The sequence below is a fragment of the Fistularia commersonii genome, chromosome 6, assembly GCF_037954325.1.
Source record: "Fistularia commersonii isolate RoL2024-O1a breed Wild chromosome 6, RoL_Fcom_v1.0, whole genome shotgun sequence".
Lineage (NCBI taxonomy): Eukaryota > Metazoa > Chordata > Actinopteri > Syngnathiformes > Fistulariidae > Fistularia > Fistularia commersonii.
The window spans coordinates 17872084-17891642 of NC_141289.1; the positions used below are offsets into that span (position 1 = coordinate 17872084).

A 19559-nucleotide genomic window follows, 5' to 3' on the forward strand; every position below is an offset into this window, starting at 1 on the left:
CTGTACGCAGCACACTAGTACTCTTCTCTTCGCTAGTACACTAGTCCGCTCTCTGCCTATCTAATTAGAGGGTGTGAATACGCTAATGTTGTTGTAGCCTGCTAGAAGGCTTTGGATGTCGCCAACTCAAAATCTGATTGGTTGAAGCAACAGCGTCATCAACACCTATTATTTTTGCGTAAAGGCCTAGCAGAACTTATTGTGCAGCCCCCCAAGGCAGATATCTTTGACTTTGACCCTCCCTGGCTGGAATGTGATTGGTTAAATGCTTTAATATGAAAATACATGTCTGGAAGGGGCACAACCAGGGGAAAAGCTATGAAAGGAAGTGAACAGACCATTTGAAATTATTTATTCATGGAAAAAATATAATTAACATCTGTAATTGAGATATTTTTTTAGGCCAGCAGAGAAGGCCTTGCAGGTCCTGACGGCCCACCACTGATTTTACACAAACCCGGGCCTCTTACACTAATGTGGGTGCCTGCTTACTGAGGGAGGAATGACCCCCATAAGTCCTCTGAGTTCTGATTTAGAAAGTATATACACACACACACGCACACACACACACACACATGTATATGTGTACATATATACACACATATATATGTATATGTACATATATATGTGTATATATGTATGTGTAAGTATGTATATATACCTATGTGTGTGTATGTGTGTAGATATATATATTTCAATTAACCATATATACACATATGTGTATATATAGTATATATATCTTTATAAATAGATATAGGAACAAATACACACATATGTGTATGTGTGTGTATTTATATATTGTAGCGTGTTAGGGAAAACACCTGGTTGACAGTAAAACATCTGTTTAATAAGCAATACTTGCCTGCAACATAACTCAATGTTCCCGCTCAATTCCAGGTAAAAAAAAAAACAGAATTAATTGCACCTCAAGCCACACCCACAAAATTCCCACTAACCCCAAAATCAAGAAAGCAAGCACAAACATTAAGCCCAACATTCATGACTCGCCAATATATACATATATATATATATATATATATATGTACATATATTTACACACACACACATACCTGTATATATATATATGTATATATATGCTGTGACAAAATAATTACCCCAAAATAATTTTATCTTATCTTATCTTATCTTATCTTATCTTATCTCATCTTATCTCATCTCATCTCATCTCATCTCATCTCATCTCATCTCATCTCATCTCATCTTATCTCATCTTATCTTAAAAATTCTGCATTGTTTTAACATGAATCTGCAACTCAAGACATTTCGAAATCATCAGAAAGCATTGAAATGAATGAAAAATAATATAAATTATAGGATAGGACTATGCCTATGTGATAAAAAACCGAAGTGTGAAAAATATGTTTTTAAAGTCTTAGAAAAGAGATTGCCTCAGAATCAACACATTTGTTTGTTTTGCTGAGTCCTTGTTTTTACATGTACGATGCAAAAAAAAAAAAAAAAAAAATGAAATTTGTTAATTTGACTTAAACGCCTTTATCAAAAATAAATAACTTTCATTCAACCCACAGGAAACGGCACCCTTAAAAAAAAAAAAAAAAAAAAAATCATCTCTGTGTTTTGTTTCTTTCATCCTCTCCCGCCAGGGGTCCTGTGGAACCTGTCATCATGCGACGCGGTGAAGATGACCATCATCCGCGACGCGCTGACCACGCTGACCAACACGGTTGTCATCCCTCACTCGGGCTGGAGCAGCGTCGCGCACCGGGACGACCACAAGGTCAAGTTCCAGTCGTCGCTGCTGCTCCGCAACACCACCGGCTGCCTGAGGTGAGGAAACAAACACACCCCGCTGGGGGGGCGGATATATTATATATTATCAAAGTTCATCATCGCTAATGAACATTTATAACCTCGCGTTTCTACGGTCCGGCCACACAGGTGCTCCCTCGTTCCTCGGGAGAAAAAGATTTAATAAAGTTGAGATCCAAGAGCTCATTAAATCGGACCCTGTTTTGAAATGCAAGGACGACTTCTTGATTTGTTGGTCTACTATTTCTTTTCGTCCGTTTTTCATCCTAATGGCTGCATGAGAGCGCGGCCCATAATCACAGTCCTATCATCCCTGGGAGGGAAGTGCCGGTAATGGAGATTTTATGCAAGCATGAATTCGGAGGAATACATTTGTCAACATTACAAATAACATCAAAATCAAACGTGTCCTAATCGTCGCGCGGAGGGTCGCGGGGGAAAAACTATGAAGTTGTTTCACCCAGAAGTTCGGCGTGGTCGTTCATCACGCTTGTTTCAGCGCTAGAGTTTGTTTGCGATCATTTGAGTCACATCCCGATGGAGCCGCAATCTAGTCCGCTGATAGTCAAGTAAAATTTTTTGACCAGTTGAATAAAAGTCGTGATTAAATTTTGAGTCTGATGAGGAGGTTTAAACATGCAGGATAGATTTGTGTCGGGTCACGTGACACAGCCGGGACGGTGGCGTTTGGGGGTGGGAGAAGGTCATTAGATGATTTCCATATGGATCATAACATCAGCGCACACACAGCAAACACAAGACATGAGTGTTTGATGAGATAAACACCAAAAAAAAAAAAAAAGCAGCAAGAAAGTCTGTTTAGATAATCAGTCAGTCAGAAAGGTTTTCTTTGACTGAAGTTATTGAATTTGTTTTTTTTCGATTGCGTCGTCGCGATGTTTTCACTCGTCGAATGGCAAATGAAAAACCCCATGTTATGTAAAACAAATCATTTAAAAATCAAACAGGAATAAAAAAAATATCATTTTTCGTTATGGTAATAAAGCCATGGGGGGAAATTATACAAGTACTTTGGCAAGAAACACAGGATTAATCAAAAATCAATATAAAAAAAAAAAAAAAATTGAACAAATAACCTTAAAAGTTATCGCTTTATGATTTTATTTCTTCATTTCTAAACTGATATGGAAAGTAACCTTTGTCAACAAATCATCTGATCATCAGCCAAACAGAATATTTCATTGATTATTTTCTTTCTGATTTGCAAAATGCTTTTTTCCTAAAAATTTGCATTTGTTGTCACATCATCACATATGAAGAAATAACCTAAAAGATTATTAATTTTTTTCCAAATTACTGAATCACGATTCACATACTTAACCACTGCACTTGTTTTATTCCCTTTTTCCTGAAGCATTGGCTGAATGACTAAGCTAAATCACTGGGAAATCAAAGAATAGATTAAGAAAAAGAAAGACAGCAAGAAAATATTTACAAAATGCAATTAAAAAAAAAAAAAAAAAAAAAACTTTCATGCATTATCTAAAATGAGCCAGAAATGTAAATCTTCTAAAAAATTCAATTTGCCACATATCTGCATCGTTTTCTCTCTACATGCACACTTTGACTGTATTTAAATCCAACTTCCTTCATTCACCACAACACACACACACACGAACAAACATGTTCACGCCCGCGTATATTTTCAACCTCTTTGGTTTCCCGGAGTTATGCGACAATAAGTGATTTTTTTTTTATGCTGCATGGAAACAATGTCCCTGCCTGCAGCCCCTTATCGATGGTGCAGCGATGCATTGTGGGAGCTCAGTGGCGCCTGATGCAGCCCTGTCATGTCAGCTCTCCATTAGCGGTGACTAAAGGTTCCTATTGGAGGATCTGCTCCCTCCTTTACTGTATCCAGGCAGGTTTTGAAGCCACCCTGTGGGGGAATCCAAACATTGCACCTCGTTCTGAATGAATGTGTTTTTTTATGTGTGTGTGTGTGTGTGTGTGTGTGTGAGGAACCTGAGCTCAGCAGGGGAGGAAGCGAGGAGTCAGCTGCGTTGCTGTGAGGGGTTGGTGGACTCACTGCTTCACGTCCTCAAAGCCTGCGTCAACACCTCCGACTATGACAGCAAGGTGCTGGCAAGACACACACTCATCCACACACACACACACACACACACACACACTCAGCTACAGAACACAATACCTCGTGTAGTCACAGCGACCTCCAATGAACAACGACAACAATGAAAAGTTTATGCTTTTTCTTCCTGTAGCCCAGGGAGCACACCAAATAATTAATTCAATTACAGTTTTCTTCATATTTCCCGTTTTACTCAACTTACTAGCAGCGTGGAGCTTTCTGAGAGCATAGTAAAGCTTTAAAAAGTGATGTATATAAATAATACATCAAATCTACAGTGCTTTTTAGGACACTTAAAGACAAATGACAATAGATAAAAGGGATATACACGATAATTTGAAAAGTCAGTTGAAAAGAGATATTTCTCACTCCAGAAGAAGTAACAGATGTCATACTGTGATCAAACACCGTGCAACGGAAACGCTGTCTTTGAAACCGCTTAAACACCCTCGAACAGGGACGCGGATTCCCACGGCTAAGGCTTGAATGAAGGAACTGCTTTCCATTGGTCTGTTCACGCTGCAATCCTGAATATTCATCGTCGTGCTCGTGGGAACATTTTCAAAACATGATGGCATCGGCTCTTTTTCATGTCAGGAACTGTTCCAAATGAGCCTTAAACAGCCAGGAGCTGCAGTGAGGAAGGAAAAAGACTCATGTCTCAGGGTTGAAAGCAGAAAAATGTGGACGTGATCAGTTATTAACACTTGAATTGTGATCAGCTGTTAAATTGAATTGAAGTTATTTATTTATTTTTGATAAAGGCGTTTAAGTCAAATTAACAAATTTCTTTTTTTTTTTTGCAACGTAAATGTAAAAACAAGGACTCGGCAAAACAAACAAATGTGTTGCTTCTGAGTCAATCTCTTTTCTAAGACTTTAAAAATGTATTTTTCACACTTTGGTTTTACATCACATAGGCATATTCCTACTCTATATTATATATTATTTTTCATTCAGTTCAATGCTTTCCGATGATTTCGAAATGTCTTGAGTTGCAGATTCACATCAACAACATTTTGGTTTAAATATGTTGAAACGATGCAGAATTTTTAAGATAAGATAAGATAAGATAAGATAAGATAAGATAAGATAAAATTTACTTTATTGATCTCCATAGGGGAAATTCTTTTGTCACAGTGGCGTAACAGTTCTAGCGTCAATAAATGCGAATATAAATATAGAGACAATTAAAAGATAGCAAAAGATATTTACAAATAATTAGACAGCAGGGTGAACAAAAACAACAACAACAACAAGGATAATAATAGACGACAGCATGGAAAAAACTAAAAAAAACTAAAAATAAAAAATAAAAAAATAAAAAAAGACAGCAAGGGTGAGAAATAAACAACGAAAATGACCATAACAAGGATAAGAACATATGCTTTTGAGTGAAAATATTAATGACAATAATTGATTTCAGAGGATGGACTGTACTGCCTTTTTCAATCTTTCAAATTTCTTCTCCGCGAGCGAGCAGGACGTATTTTGTCGGTGCGGGGGATTTTCTTTGTCGTCCAAAGAGGAGGAACCCCAATCCATTCGCACGTCTAATCCTCCTCAGATCGTTGAGAACAGCGTCTGCACGCTGAGGAACCTTTCATACCGGCTGGAGGTGGAGATGCCCTCCTCCCGTCTCCTTGGCAACCAGGAGCTGGACACCCTTCTTGGTTTCTCGTCCCCGGCTAAGGAGCTGGACTACCTCTGCTGGGGCAAGAGGAGGCACGGCAGGAAGAGGGGCGGCTGGCCCGATGACAAGGTACCGCCGCTGTGGTGCACAGGGTTGTTTTTTTTGGAAATCGCAAGAAATTTTACACAATTATAATCAGCCGATATTGTTAGACAAACCGTAGTATCGGGAGGCAAATGACGCAAACATTAACTTCTTTGCAAAAAATGATTTAACAACAGAAAGGAACTGCAAATCCTCCCCCCACTACTGCTGTAGGAAATAATCCTGCAAAAAAAGAAATTGATTAAAGTATGCCGTAGACCCAAAAAGCAAGAAGCTGACAAGTCATCTGAATAAATTACCTGCAAGATTCAATGAAAGGACCAGGTGTCACAATCCCTGGCGTTTGCATCGTTTTTTAATGGGGAAGTCTTGAGGTACGGTTGCTAGGCAGGAGAGCAGAGAGTCGGTAGAGGAGAACATGGAGGTGGAAGAACATGGAGAGAAAACAGAAAATCCAAGGAGACCAGAGCAATCCCATGCAAGAGGACAATAAGGGAAAGAATCCAGGCAGGAGAAGGTGGAAACAACAGAGAAATCATGCAAACATTCTCAAACACCTTTTTTCAAAAATCAAAAAAGTGTAAAAATAAAAAGGAACGTTCCCTCAGTCGAAAGTAATCCTGTGAATCTGTAAAAAAAATTAAAAAAAAAATAAAAATAGGCCTAAGAGTGCCGTAAATGACCGAAAAAGGGGCAAGAAGTTGACGAATCATCGGAGTAAATTACCTGCAAAAAAAATAACAGCCAGTCAGAATTGTCACCGTTGCCGCGATAAAAATGTAAACAGTAAAACACGAAATAGTTTTGTGACGGTAATTGGGTTTTTAATCGCGAAAACCGCCTTTTTGTCTGATCCGCAAACGCTTCCTCAGATCGCCTGCGTTCCGAGAGGCCGCTTCACTCCCCGGTTTCCCGGCCAAACGCGTTTCCGTGATGGCACAAAAAGGCTGCCGGGCCCGAGTCATCACGTTCCCTCCCCGCCGATTTAAAATGATAAACTGGGATGCGTTCCCCGGGTGACTGGAGCCACATTTCAGCGCCTCATTATGAATTTCTTGTTGCCGTCAGAAGTGCAAGCGGACGGCGTTCAATCGACGCCGTTAATAGAAATCCCCCTCGGTGAGAGGAGGGAGCGGAGGTCGTAAAAGGATGAGATGCGGTCAGAGAGGGCGGAGGAGGCTTCCGTCGAGAGCGGACGCTTGATATTTGAAGACGCTTCCTCGAGTTCTCCGCCGGCTCCGGGTCGGTGATAATTCGCGGTTCGAGAGTCACACGCGGATGAATGTGTTGCTAAATCTCCTGGCGACGGATGGGACCGGGATAGAGCGAGAAAAAGAGAGCGTGAATCCATTTAACCCTTTTAGGCCGAACACATTTCAGCCTCTAAGTCTTCATTTCCGACGTGTGTTACACCGAAGGTTGAAGCCTCCCCGTCACTCAGGTTAGCGATCTTTTTTTATTAAAAGACCGAGGCCATATTTTCTAATCCCAAGTGACATTCCTCAACCTCTTTATATATGAAATAAATTCCGAGATTAAATAAATCGTCTTAGTGAGCTCTTCAAAGTGCATATTCGGGTTTTTTTTTTTGATCTCCGTGCAGTGGGACGGCATCGGCCCGATTCCCGGCTTCTCGCAGCCCCTGAGGGGCGCCGAGCTTCTGTGGCACCCGGTGGTGGTGAAGCCGTACCTCAACCTGCTGGCCGAGAGCTCCAACGCCGCCACGCTGGAGGGCGCGGCGGGGTCGCTGCAGAACCTCTCCGCCGGAAACTGGAAGGTTTGTTGAGATATTTATTTACATCTGTAAGTTATTCCCGTGCTGACATTTCGACGCCGAATAAATAAATAAACGCATCCTGTTTGACGCTTTAATCCAGACATTTCCTGTGAATTTTTGAATTCCGGGAAATTGATGAGAGGTAATATAAGAATTATTTTCGACATTATTTTCGATTATTTTAAGGAATTAATTGTTCTAGGAATCTGTTCATAAGTGGCAGGCGGGGCGATCGCCCTCACAACTGAATATTTTTTTCAATTCCAGCATGGGTTTACTAAAGTACAATAAAATTTAAGAAAAAAAAAAAATTTTCACAGATTTTTCAATCCTGTGAAAATATGAAAACTAGAAAGGAACTACCTTTTCTGCTTATTTGCCAAACATCTTTTTTCTTCTGCTGTTTTTACTGTGATTACTGTCAAATCCACCAAATTCCATGGGTAAATCACTGAAGTGTGTGTGTGTGTGTGTGTTTGTGTGTCCAGTTTTCAGCCTATATCCGGGCAGCGGTGCGGAAAGAGAAAGGGCTGCCCATCCTGGTGGAGCTGCTGAGGATGGACAACGACCGGGTCGTCTGCTCCGTCTCCACCGCCCTTCGGAACATGGCGCTCGACGGCCGCAACAAGGAGCTCATAGGTCGACACACACATCAACACACACACACACACACTCAAAATTGCTTTAGCTACCTGGAAACAATGTTCGACTGTTGTGGTAATTAATGCACAGCAAGCCAGTCGGAATACTCAGACTGTAGCCTGCAGCGTCTGCAGCTCCTTTAAAATATTTTTTTTGTTTTATTAGTGTGTCTTAACAGGCCTGTTCGTTCCAATCAGAGTGATGGCACAGCGCCCCCTGGTGGTCAATTTGTGTAACGAACAGTCATTAAATCCGATTCAATTCAAAGTGTCAGATCAAGATTCAAGATTTTTAATTGTTACGGTGCACGCACAGTGAAATGTTGCAATCAGTACTATAAATTTTAAAAAAAGAAAGAAAGAAAATGAAAAATAAATAGATAAGGTATTTACATTCTGCACAGTTATATAGACGACACGGCTGACGCAAAGGGTGATATGAGATGATGTGATGAATGTCTCGACCCCCGTCCTGCTCGTGGGCCAACATTAAACTGGTGTCTGGTGAATATCCTACAAGAGGAAGTTAAAACTGTGCAAAACAGATTGAAGCTCAATATTAAGAAGTGAAAACGAATTTTGAACCTGCAAGTCGGTGTTTAAAAGATAAAAAGTCCGAAGTCTAGTAGTTAATGTTATGTACGATTAAATGACAGCGATCATGAAGCAGTAAAATAGAACGGTGTTGAAAATAAAGATAATTTAGTTCTAACTAATGCAATGGCTTTTTAATTTGCATTTAAAACATAAAGTCCCCACTGCTCTCAAAGCATCTGAATTCCCTGGAGGATCTCTTCCTGCTTCCTGTAACAGGTAGAGCAAGTGGTTCAAAACAGAAAATAGTTCTGGGATGTACTTCGGTGGTTGCCCTTGTAGAGCCTTATAAATTATAGAGTTTGATCTCCTTTAGGCAGCAGAGTGGTAAATTAATAATATGGTTTGTCTCTGGGCTACACATAATTCTCACAGTTTCCACAGAAATAAATAAATGAGTGACCCTTGGGTTTGGGTTTACCCGATTTCTCCCCCCCCGCAGGAAAGTACGCCATGCGAGACCTGATCAATCGGCTGCCCAGCAGCAATCCGTCGGTGCTGTCCGACGACACGGTGGCGTCCGTGTGCTGCACGCTGCACGAGGTCACCAGCCGCAACATGGAGAACGCCAAAGCTCTGGCCGACAGCGGCGGCATCGAGAAACTGGTGGACATCAGCAAAGGACGGGGGAAAGGGTACGAGATCGCGTAAAATGTTACGCTTCGTCTTTTTTCCTGTCATTATGAACTTAGAATACGACGAGCGGCGAATCCTTGCGATTTTAATATATGTAATGTTAATAACTGAGATTATAAGGCGTACATTTCAAACCCCGAAACACCCTGAGGCAATGACCGGTGCGCCTCAAGGACAAAACACGCAGGTATTAGATCGAAAATGCGCCGAGGATCATGATGACGTCTACATTGGGGGGACAAAACAACCTCTGCACAAACACTCCTTCGGGACAGGACTCCGCCGTCCACCTACATCTGAAGGATGAGGGCAAATCCTCTGAAGACAAAAATGTCCGCATTCTGGCCAGAGAAGACAGATGGTTCGAGAGAGAGGAGTCAAAGAAGCCAACTTTGTCAAAATGGGAAAAACGTCTCTGAGCAGAGGAGAGGGCCTCGGGCACAACGCCGTGCCGGGAACAATACCAAGACGGATAAACACACACGGACCGGGCCGTGTCTGCACCCGCCAAACAAGTTCCTCAGTAACTTCCACCCGAGCTTCAGTCCATGTCATTCCACAGCTTTCACTCCTTTATTTCCCTTTCTGAGAATTTGGCTTCACCTTCTCAGAGTCTAATCCAGGAAAATCCCCCAAAGTTGTACCTTCGTTCCAACCTAACGACACCACCGTTGGCATAACAACCCCCACGACCTTGTTTCTGCCAATCAGCTCTCCCGTTTGCATAAGTCGAAGTCAAAGTCAGCTTTTTCGCCAATTTCTCTGCATGTACTGGACATTCGCAGAAGACGTTTGATATATTGATATTGACAAAATGATAATGATAATAATAATAGAGTGCACATTAGCAGTGAGGTGCACTGTTACATTAAACAGTAAACATCAAACCTTGAGGTACGAAGTATAAAGTGTGCCCAAATAAAAACTGATATTTTACGGCATGAGATGTGAGCTGCAGCAGAGGTTGTTGGTTTTTTTTTTTTTTTTTTTTTTTTTTTGCACAGTTTAGTGCAAAAGTCAGTAAGTAGTACCATAATGGTATATGATGCGGTAGCTGCACGATGCTTTTCTCTGTTTCTCTGTGACAGTGGAAAGTAGCAGTAGCGCCAAAAAGAGTGGTAATGTTTCGATATATTATCAGAGTCCAGGAGAGAGTTCGGCAATCGGGGAGCGGACCTCGACCCGCCCGCGACCCCGGCAGCGACCTTCAGAAACTCCCCGCTAGAACTGAAGAAGCCTCTCTGATGAAGGGTTGAACGTCTTCAAGTGAAGAAAATCAACTCCAGTTGCCAGAATTCATTATCGCAAGACTTTTTTTCTCTTATCTTGGGGGGGGGGGGGGGGGGGGGGGGGGTTGAAAGGAAATCATTTGTTCAGTTTCTTCGCCACCGTTAAGTCGATCCAGCGACCTGATGAAATTGTTGATTTTTTTCTCTTTTGAAACTCAAAGGGGAGGTCAGGTGTGATATTTTTCGGGGGGTGCGTTCAGAGAAACTGTTGATTGAGTTGCAGAAAATTGTCCGAACATGCAGGACGGGGTCGAAGCCAAGAGCCCCCCCCCCCCCCCGTGGTGTTTTTCCGACATCCCCCCGGTGTGACGCTTCCTGCAGCCCACCCACTCCTGACACTTCCACTGCAAGACAGAAACATTTGTTTGGTTTTGTGAACACAGATGGTGGCTCTTCTCAGGATTCATCACTGTCCAAGAAAAGCCTCCCTCTCAAACACACTTTTTAAGTTTTGAATAGCTGTGAAAACAAGCCAACAAAAAGAACATTCGTATTTGTTCAAAGTTTCTTTTTGCAGGTACACACAAGGTTTGATGTCAAAATCAGTGTTTGGTAAAAGTTAGATCCTGCTCATTCACTTTAGATATCTGTTGACATTGGGAAGAGGGTATAAGTTGTGTGTATGTGTGTGTGTGTGCTACATCTTTGTATTTTGGTGCCAAATATTCTTTTGGTGTGTGTGTGTGTGTGTGTGTGCTGCAGGTACTCCATGAAGGTAGTGAAAGCTGCAGCCCAGGTGTTGAATACGCTGTGGCAGTACAGAGAGCTGAGGAGCCTCTACAAACAGGTTTGAGACAAATTTTATACATTTGTTTATTTTATATTTTAATGAAATACTATTGAAGTTCATTTAGTCACAAGTCACAGCCAAATGCTACATTTTTTTAGTATTTGTTAGATGAATTTCAGAAAAAATATAACAATGTATTTGCCTTTTTTGTAACTAATATAACAGTAAATCAATTAATTCAGCTCTTTATTTTCTAAATATGCCCTCTGGGCATTAGGCCAGCATTTTATTACACAATGACAAAACAAAGATATCCTAAGAAAAAAGAGGGAAAAAGAAATCCTATTCACAATGAATGCTTGTATGAATGAATACATTTATAATCCATGGTGGTTTTTAACCTGACTACTCAGATGAACCCAAAGGAAATCAGCAATTTGGACCACAGTGGTTTCAAACAGTGTCCTGAACTTGCAGAAAATGTGTATAATAAGTGCTTTTAAAGGGGAAAAAAAGACATGTTATGCAAATGTAATTAGAGAAAACCAAAGAAAATGGTGTACGTTTTTTAAGTTTGTCAATTTTGCAAATATTTAAACTGCTGCCAAAGGTTGTGCTAAATGGTCACCACTTATTTTGCGCTAAGAGCTTTCACGGTGGTTCAAGAAAGATGCTAATACATATGTAACATTTTGGATTTGAATGAGTAATTCATTCAAAGTTATTTAAAATTGAGGAGTAGTTACATTCATTCTACATTAGGTTACATTCGAGGGATACCCTTATGCTGATGTGGCCCTTGGTGAAAATGAGTTTGACACCTCTGCACTTTCCCTACAGGGATCAATAAAGTTTATCTAATCTTATGATGATTTACAAAAGGTCACATGACATACGACTGAGTTTCAAATCTCACTGTCCTTTGCAGGATGGATGGAATTACACCCACTTCGTCACCCCCGTGTCCACTTTGGAGCGGGACCGCTACCGTTCTCAGCCGACCCTGCCCACCAGCCCCCTGCAGACGTCCCCTGTCATCCAGTCAGGTTAGAGACCGTTTGCTGGAGTCAGATTGACTCTTTCAAAGAGAGCGCGATGGTCTCTGAGCTCTGCAGCAATGAGAGGGATGGGACCATCCCATGCGGGTACAGCCTGCCACACATGTATATGTATATGTATATGTATATGTATATGTATATGTATATGTATATGTATATGTATATGTGTATGTGTATGTATATGTGCATCTACATCTACATGTACATACATATGCATATGTATATGTACATACACATGTACATGCATATGCATATATATGTATATGTGTGTGTATGTGCATATGTACATGTACATATAAATGCACATTCATATGCATATGTACATGTATACATATGGATACATGCATATGCATATGCATTTCCATGTGCATATGCATGTACACGTACATATACATATGCATGACATATACATGTACATATACATATGCATGACATACAAAAGAAATGGTATGCAAATGTAATATGAGAAAAACAAAGAAAAAGGTGTGTGTTTTTTTATATGTATGTGTACATGTATATGCATGACATACACGTACGTATATGCTTTTATGTAATCAGAATCACTATTATTGCCCAAGTTTGAAAAAAATAAGGAATTTGATGCTAGGATGCCATACAGGGTAGGGAATAAGTTAGGTCAAAAAAATAGATAAAAAAGTACAACAAATAGAAGTATGTGCAAAATAGGCAGTATGTATACAAATATAATATATGAACAAAAATGTAGAATAGTAATACAAAACTGCAGGGGGGGGGGGGGATGAAATGCTCCCAAGGCTCACCTGAGAGGTGATGATCCACCGGTTGTGCCCGTAGTGGAGGATTTCGGGGACGACGTTGTTGAAGGCCGAGCTGATGCATGCATGCATATGTGATCCTTGCATACGTTCTGGTGTTGCAGGATGTAGTGCAGTCCCAAGTTGACTGCATCATCCAAACAGGTTAGTGGCCTACAGGCGATTGTCAGTTCTTGTGTGTTTGTGATAAAACGAAAGCTAAAATAATGCGAATCGGCACAGAAATATCCGAAACCATTTGATCACTGCAATACTCCAGGTTAATCCCCGGAACACAAAATGGGCACAAGGTCCTGAAGTCTGTGCTCCAGAACCTGCTTTTATCGTGTCAGAACAAATAATATACGCTTGAAAAAATAAAATAAAATAGATACATCCTCATTCCCTTCAATGAATCAATACTTGGTCTCATCTGCTGTCCTATCGTTGTAAAACTGTTCCCGAACATTCTGCTGCTTGGAAGACAGCGTGGTTGTGTTTGCAGACAGTTTGGAAGGTCATCCGTTCAAAACCCCTGCTTTTCTGTTTCCAGTCAGCGGCCACCGGGCTTAAGCTCCTCTGCCTAATGACCTGGCAGACTTATAGGACAATTTTTGCAACCATGGTAACCAGAGGGAGTGCCGATGTAGTTATATCGCCGGTCCAAAATAGCCTGTACTTTTCCAGTCTTGTATGTGAATATTAAGTCACGGTAATTTTCTCCACGGTTTTCCCAGGTGTCGAGGTAATTCAGCAGCGAAGACATAAAAGATTTATATTTAAACTTAAATAAATTCAAGTTAATTATTATAATGTCTTGAAAAAAAAAATCAATTATAGGCCGCGTGGAGCAGCTAAAGCACCGAAATGAATTTAATCTGAAGCAATTATGCAGTTAATAATACAGACTTCTTCAAGTAATAGCTCTCTGAAATATTCAACCACCCCGGACAAACTGCTGGAGACTCGGTCTGCGAGCGATGCTCTGAGGTTAGTCGTCTTTCTCTTGCGATCTGTCAGGCAGCCAAATTGCCTCCCTCTGAGCCTGGAGTGGGAGCTGGCATCGGTCATTATGCGGTCGCTGCTGGATGAATCTAATTTTGCTCGCGTCTGTGTCTCCCTGTGGGTTTTCACGAACTCTCGCGCCCCCTTTTTTCCCTTTTTGCTGCTGCTGCTGCTGCTGCTGCTTGCCCTCCTTCCCATCAGCAATTAACAAGCTTGCTGTCATAGCCCATTTAAATAAATACAATTTAAACATATCGGAGAACTCATTATTTTTCATTTCTTTCTTTATTTTTTAGTTGAATTATTTTGTACAAAGAATCCCTTTTGGGTTTATTCCTCAGGTGGTAGCGCAACCTCCTCGCCAGCGATGCTCGGGATAAGAAGACATAGTTCAAACTACCAGAGGGCGCAGTCATCTATGCAACTCGATACGTATTACGGAGACAACAGTTTACACAAACAGCAGTACACAGGTTTGCATTTATTCTGCTGTCTATATATTTGTGGGGATCTTTTGTCTCTCTATTTATATTTATATTCATATTTATTGATACTATAACTGTTATTCTGTTGTGACAAAAAACATGTCCCCTATGGGGATCAACAAAGTTTATCTTATCTTATCTTATCTTATCTTATCTTATCTTATCTTATCTTATCTTATCTTATCTTATCTTATCTTATCTTATCTTATCTTATTATTACGAAATGCATGAGCAGGGTTGGTAACAATAAATTACTGGATCACCTGTTATTTCTGTCATTACAGAGACTGAGAAGACATCACTGTAATTTATTGGCACCTTATTCTTAATAATAAACATTTAATTAAATAATTAATGATTCAAACAAGTAATTTGAAAAAAAAATATTAATAGAAATATAATAATTATAATAAATTGTTACATAATCACAATTGAATTCTTCATTATTATTATCATCTTATTCATTATTTCACGGGTACCTATTCTTAATCATAATCATTAAATTAAGTAATTAATGATTATAATAATTAATTAAACAGCATTTAAAAAATATTGATAAATAATTAATGATTATTATGAATAAAAATAATTATTTCTTTATTATCTTACCTTATCTTATCCATACGAGATGCATGAGCAAGGCTGGTAACAATAATTTTCTCGATAACCTGTTAATATTGTTATTACAGAGACTAAGAAGAAAAACCCCTATTTTCTTAATCATAATTATTAAAATTGAAAGAAATATAATTGTAATAATTAATTTAAAAATGACTTAAAAAATAATTTAAAATAATATTAATTAATAATCATAATATATAATAATGATTTTCTTATCTTATCTTGCCTTATCTTATCTTATCTTATTCATAGCAAATACATGAGCTGGGCTGGTAACAATAAATGTCTGGCTAACCTGTTAATATTCTTATTACAGAGACTGAGAAGAAAACCCCGTATTTTATTGGCACCTATTCTTCCCAGTCAGGAGAGGATTTGCGGAGGTCCCAGGTAAGAGAGACCAATGTCTGCGTTGTTTAATTACGATGAAAATATGAATTGTTTTATGACCTGCTCTGCCAACAAATACAATCCAAGAAAAAAAACCACATATTTTTTCACAAAGGGTGTAGAAGCGCTTTCCCTCTACCTCCACGCATCAAATGCAACTTGTACAACTGATGGAGTAAAAGTATAAAAGTGTGACTGCTGGCGATGCCCTACTTAGACACTTTATATCGCCTTAAAGTTGCATTTTCATTAAGACTTTTCACACTCACCTCACCACCTGTATTCCATAAACCAGAAAATCACTGAACTTCAGCCAGAATCTTTCCTTCTGATATCAACAAGCAGAAAATCCACAAAGAATAGCTTCAAATTTGCAAAAAAATTGAAAGTTACATGAAAATCTGAAATCACTTTACAGGACTGTCTCAGAAAATTAGAATATTGTGATAAAGTTCTTCATCTTCTGTAATGCAATTACAAAAACAAAAATGTCATACATTCTGGATTCATTACAAATCAACTGAAATATTGCAAGCCTTTTATTATTTTAATATTGCTGATTATGGCTTGCATCTTAAGAAAACTTAAAAATCTCAAAATATTAGAATATCATGATTTTTTTTTTTTTTTTAATACTGTGATAAAGTTTGCATCATCGTCAGAGTTTGAAGGGATCCAAGCCAAATTTTATTGCGATTAGAATATCATGAAAAAGTTTTTTTTTAATTGAATTACAGAAGATAAAGAACTTTATCACAATATTAAAAAAAAAAACTTTTCTTAAGATGTAAGCCACAATCAGCAATATTAAAATAATAAAAGGCTTGCAATATTTCAGTTGATTTTTAATGAATCCAGAATGTATGACATTTTTATTTTTGTAATGGCGTTACAGCAGATAAAGAACTTTATCACAATATTCTAATTTTCTGAGACAGTCCTGTAGTATAGTCACGACTTTAGAAATGGCCCAAAATAAAAAAAAATGATTTCTCAAAAATATCCTTTTTAACCTCTGCTCCTCCTGCGTCATCCAGCCCCCGGAGCCTTTCTACGACGAACCGGACAGGAAGAACTATAACAGCTACAGAATGTACCTGTCGTCCCCGCAAGGCTACGTCGAGGATCAGTACGAGGACGAGCCGGTCCAGCTGACGCCCACGTCGCCCGACGCCTACGCCAGCCATTCGCTCAGATTCAAAGCCAACACCAACTACGTGGACTTCTACTCCACCACACGGAGGCCTTCAAATAGGGCGAACAAGTTCACAGGCTCCCCCGACTCCTGGGTGTAAAAAACGAAAAGTGTGTGTTGAGCCGTCTTTCTGTGTGTGCGTGCGCGTGAGAGAGAATTGACAGCGCATTCGTGGGGATGTTTGAGTGAACGATTACGAATGTGTGTGTGTGTGTGTGTGTGTGAGTGTGTGTGTGTGAGACTCTGTGTTGAAACTGTCCTAAAGACCAGGGCTCGGTTTCCCAGCTTTTGACCGCACTAGATCGCACGTTCATCGAGTTTATAATACGTCTTTACATCTCACTAAATTCAGTAATAACCATACGTTTAATTTTCCTGCCCAATCTTGTTACTTATAATCAATTTACAACTTATTTTTTAGAAATGGCTGAGAATGTTGGCTACAATCAAAAGTTCTCATAGCAGTCATCAGTCCCGCACTTAATCTATTATTATATTGTGCACGGTGTATAAATTATTAATCCTAATCGGCCTATTATGTTCTTTATTAGCCTCACTTACGGTGACAAACATTGAGACAAATTGCTGAATTAGCAGCACTTAATTATTCACCACTTATCTCTACATTTTGGGCCCTGATTAACATCTCTGAATGGCATTTGTAAACATTAAATAAACACATTCAAGCATCACTTTTTGTAGGATTGGGATAAATTGCCTCATTAACACATAAGTGATCACACAGGCACAGCATATTTTTCAATATTTTCATTAGGAAAAAAAAATCTAAATTATTAAAGGGTTCTGAGTTTTTTTGTTTTTTTAATTTTCCTTTTTTTTTTTGTAATGAAGCGCATCTCCAATATGAATTTGTCTGTGTTCATCCCAAAATGCTGTTGCTATTTTTAAGGTTTGTGCAAATTCAAGTTTACGCTTTAGCTTCACCAATGCTTAATGAAGATGAAATCTGCTCTAGTTCCGTCAAAAAGGTGCTGGTTTGTTTTGTTTTTTTTTAAAAACCGAGCCCCCGATTTTGTTGTTTACCAGCGTGTTTATTAATGTGACAATGATTTTTCTCTGCGGTTAAAGTGTGCGGTGTGTTCGCTTTAAAACGTAAATGTTCTGCCAGGATCATTTTGAAAACAAGGGAGAGAGGAATCACAAATAGACAATAATTTTAAAAACACCCCAACCTTTGGAGAAATACTAGTCGGCATCTGTTCTAACCTGCTTGGATAATAACGGCTGCACGTCTCCGAATGGGATCCAAGCCATGAACCCAACAGTTTTTCAATTCCCTTTTGGAAAAGGTGCGTAGACTGGGTTTAAACTCCTGCCCTTGTAGGTTCAAGGATAAGATGCATCTCCGGGTGTCACAAGAGCCGACACTCGAGCACCGAGTCTATGCCAAAGTTCTATAAATGTGGCTGTACTTGATTTTCTTTTTTTCTTTTTAAAATACAGACGGTAACGTAGGTGCTCTCGAGGCTGGACGATGTTGTTGAAAGGAAGATAAAAACAGAATTTCTGTTCGAGTACTGCGACATACAGAGGAGCGCCGCGGACCAAGCGATAAAACCTCATTTTAAAACCCTGAATTTAAATATTTGAGATTTAGGAGTCCCACATCGGCGGCTGAAAACGAGCGGGAAGCTCCGAGCTTTTGAAGCTACATCGATAAGGGTGGATTCAAACGCGTCATCATCGCCGTCGTATGTTCTTCGCACTGTGAAAGCCGCTGCTGTAAAAACATCGTGCATTCGGTCCAAAAGCATCCAAGAGAGTCCCGGGAGCCGTGAGATTCAGTCACGTCACCCGCGACCTGCCTTTCCCCACGCTCTTTATGCAGATCCAGACAGAAGATCTAGGGCAGGGGTGGGCAAAGTTTTTGGCTCAGGGGCCGCATTGACTTTTAAAATTTGCCGGGTCGCCACAAGATATGATACATATAAAAAATTAAAAAAAAAACACATTTGTTAACAATACATATGCTATACATTTGCTTTGAAAATAAAACCAGCTTGGTTTTGAAGGCTCTCAAGTAGCCTTCAAAACCAAGTATACCAAGCAAAAAAGTATTCTCAATTAGCTCCAAAAATGAAATAATCTCCTGTTTGAGCTCCCACATTCATTGATGTAATCATTCAATCATTCACATCAAGTATACATTCTGTACCAATTTTTGGCGGGCCGCATTAAAAAGGCCAATGGGCCAGATGTGGCCCGCGGGCCGTAGTTTGCCCACCCCTGATCTAGGGTGTTCTTAAAGTCGCGAGTCAAATCTTGGGTTTGCGCTCGGACCAGAATGGAGCCTGGACCTGCGGTCGGCACCGAGGCAGCTACGGAGCGCGTCCATCCAGACTCAGACTCAAGGTGTGCTGACCTCAGAGGTGGTCCAGACCTATTTTGCTTTCAGTAAATCCTCCATGAGCAGGGTTTTATTTTGTCACTCAAATCACTTTGTGGGGATCTGGTGACATCCCTTGATGCATCTGGGTATGTTTTGAGAGGTGATGGAACAGAAGCGAAGGGCAGGCGAAGAGGAGAGCGTCTCATTGACACATGATGCCGTAAACAAACCTTTCAAAATCGAGCTTCGACAAACGTCACCCCGATGAACCCCGGACGGATCCATTCTTGCGCTTTATGAACGACGTCGGTTTAGTTTGAGCATCGGGAAGGAAAGCCGGGCCGTCGAGGTGAGCGTTTGCTCGGAAACGAAA

General features: G+C 40.0%; 1 protein-coding gene across 1 annotated transcript in view; it reads left to right on the forward strand.

Annotated features, from left to right (window-relative positions):
* Window positions 1–18804, forward strand: part of LOC147233558 (plakophilin-4-like) — a 70961-nt gene extending 52157 nt beyond the window's left edge. Inside the window, exons 12-22 of the mRNA XM_086148511.1 lie at window positions 1626–1809; window positions 3774–3891; window positions 5469–5663; window positions 7243–7416; window positions 7905–8055; window positions 9094–9286; window positions 11279–11363; window positions 12235–12352; window positions 14487–14618; window positions 15568–15641; window positions 16679–18804. Coding sequence (XP_086004637.1) covers window positions 1626–1809; window positions 3774–3891; window positions 5469–5663; window positions 7243–7416; window positions 7905–8055; window positions 9094–9286; window positions 11279–11363; window positions 12235–12352; window positions 14487–14618; window positions 15568–15641; window positions 16679–16936 — 1682 coding nt within the window. The 3' untranslated portion in view covers window positions 16937–18804. The remainder of the gene's footprint in view (window positions 1–1625; window positions 1810–3773; window positions 3892–5468; window positions 5664–7242; window positions 7417–7904; window positions 8056–9093; window positions 9287–11278; window positions 11364–12234; window positions 12353–14486; window positions 14619–15567; window positions 15642–16678) is intronic.
* The last annotated feature ends 755 nt before the right edge of the window (window positions 18805–19559 follow it).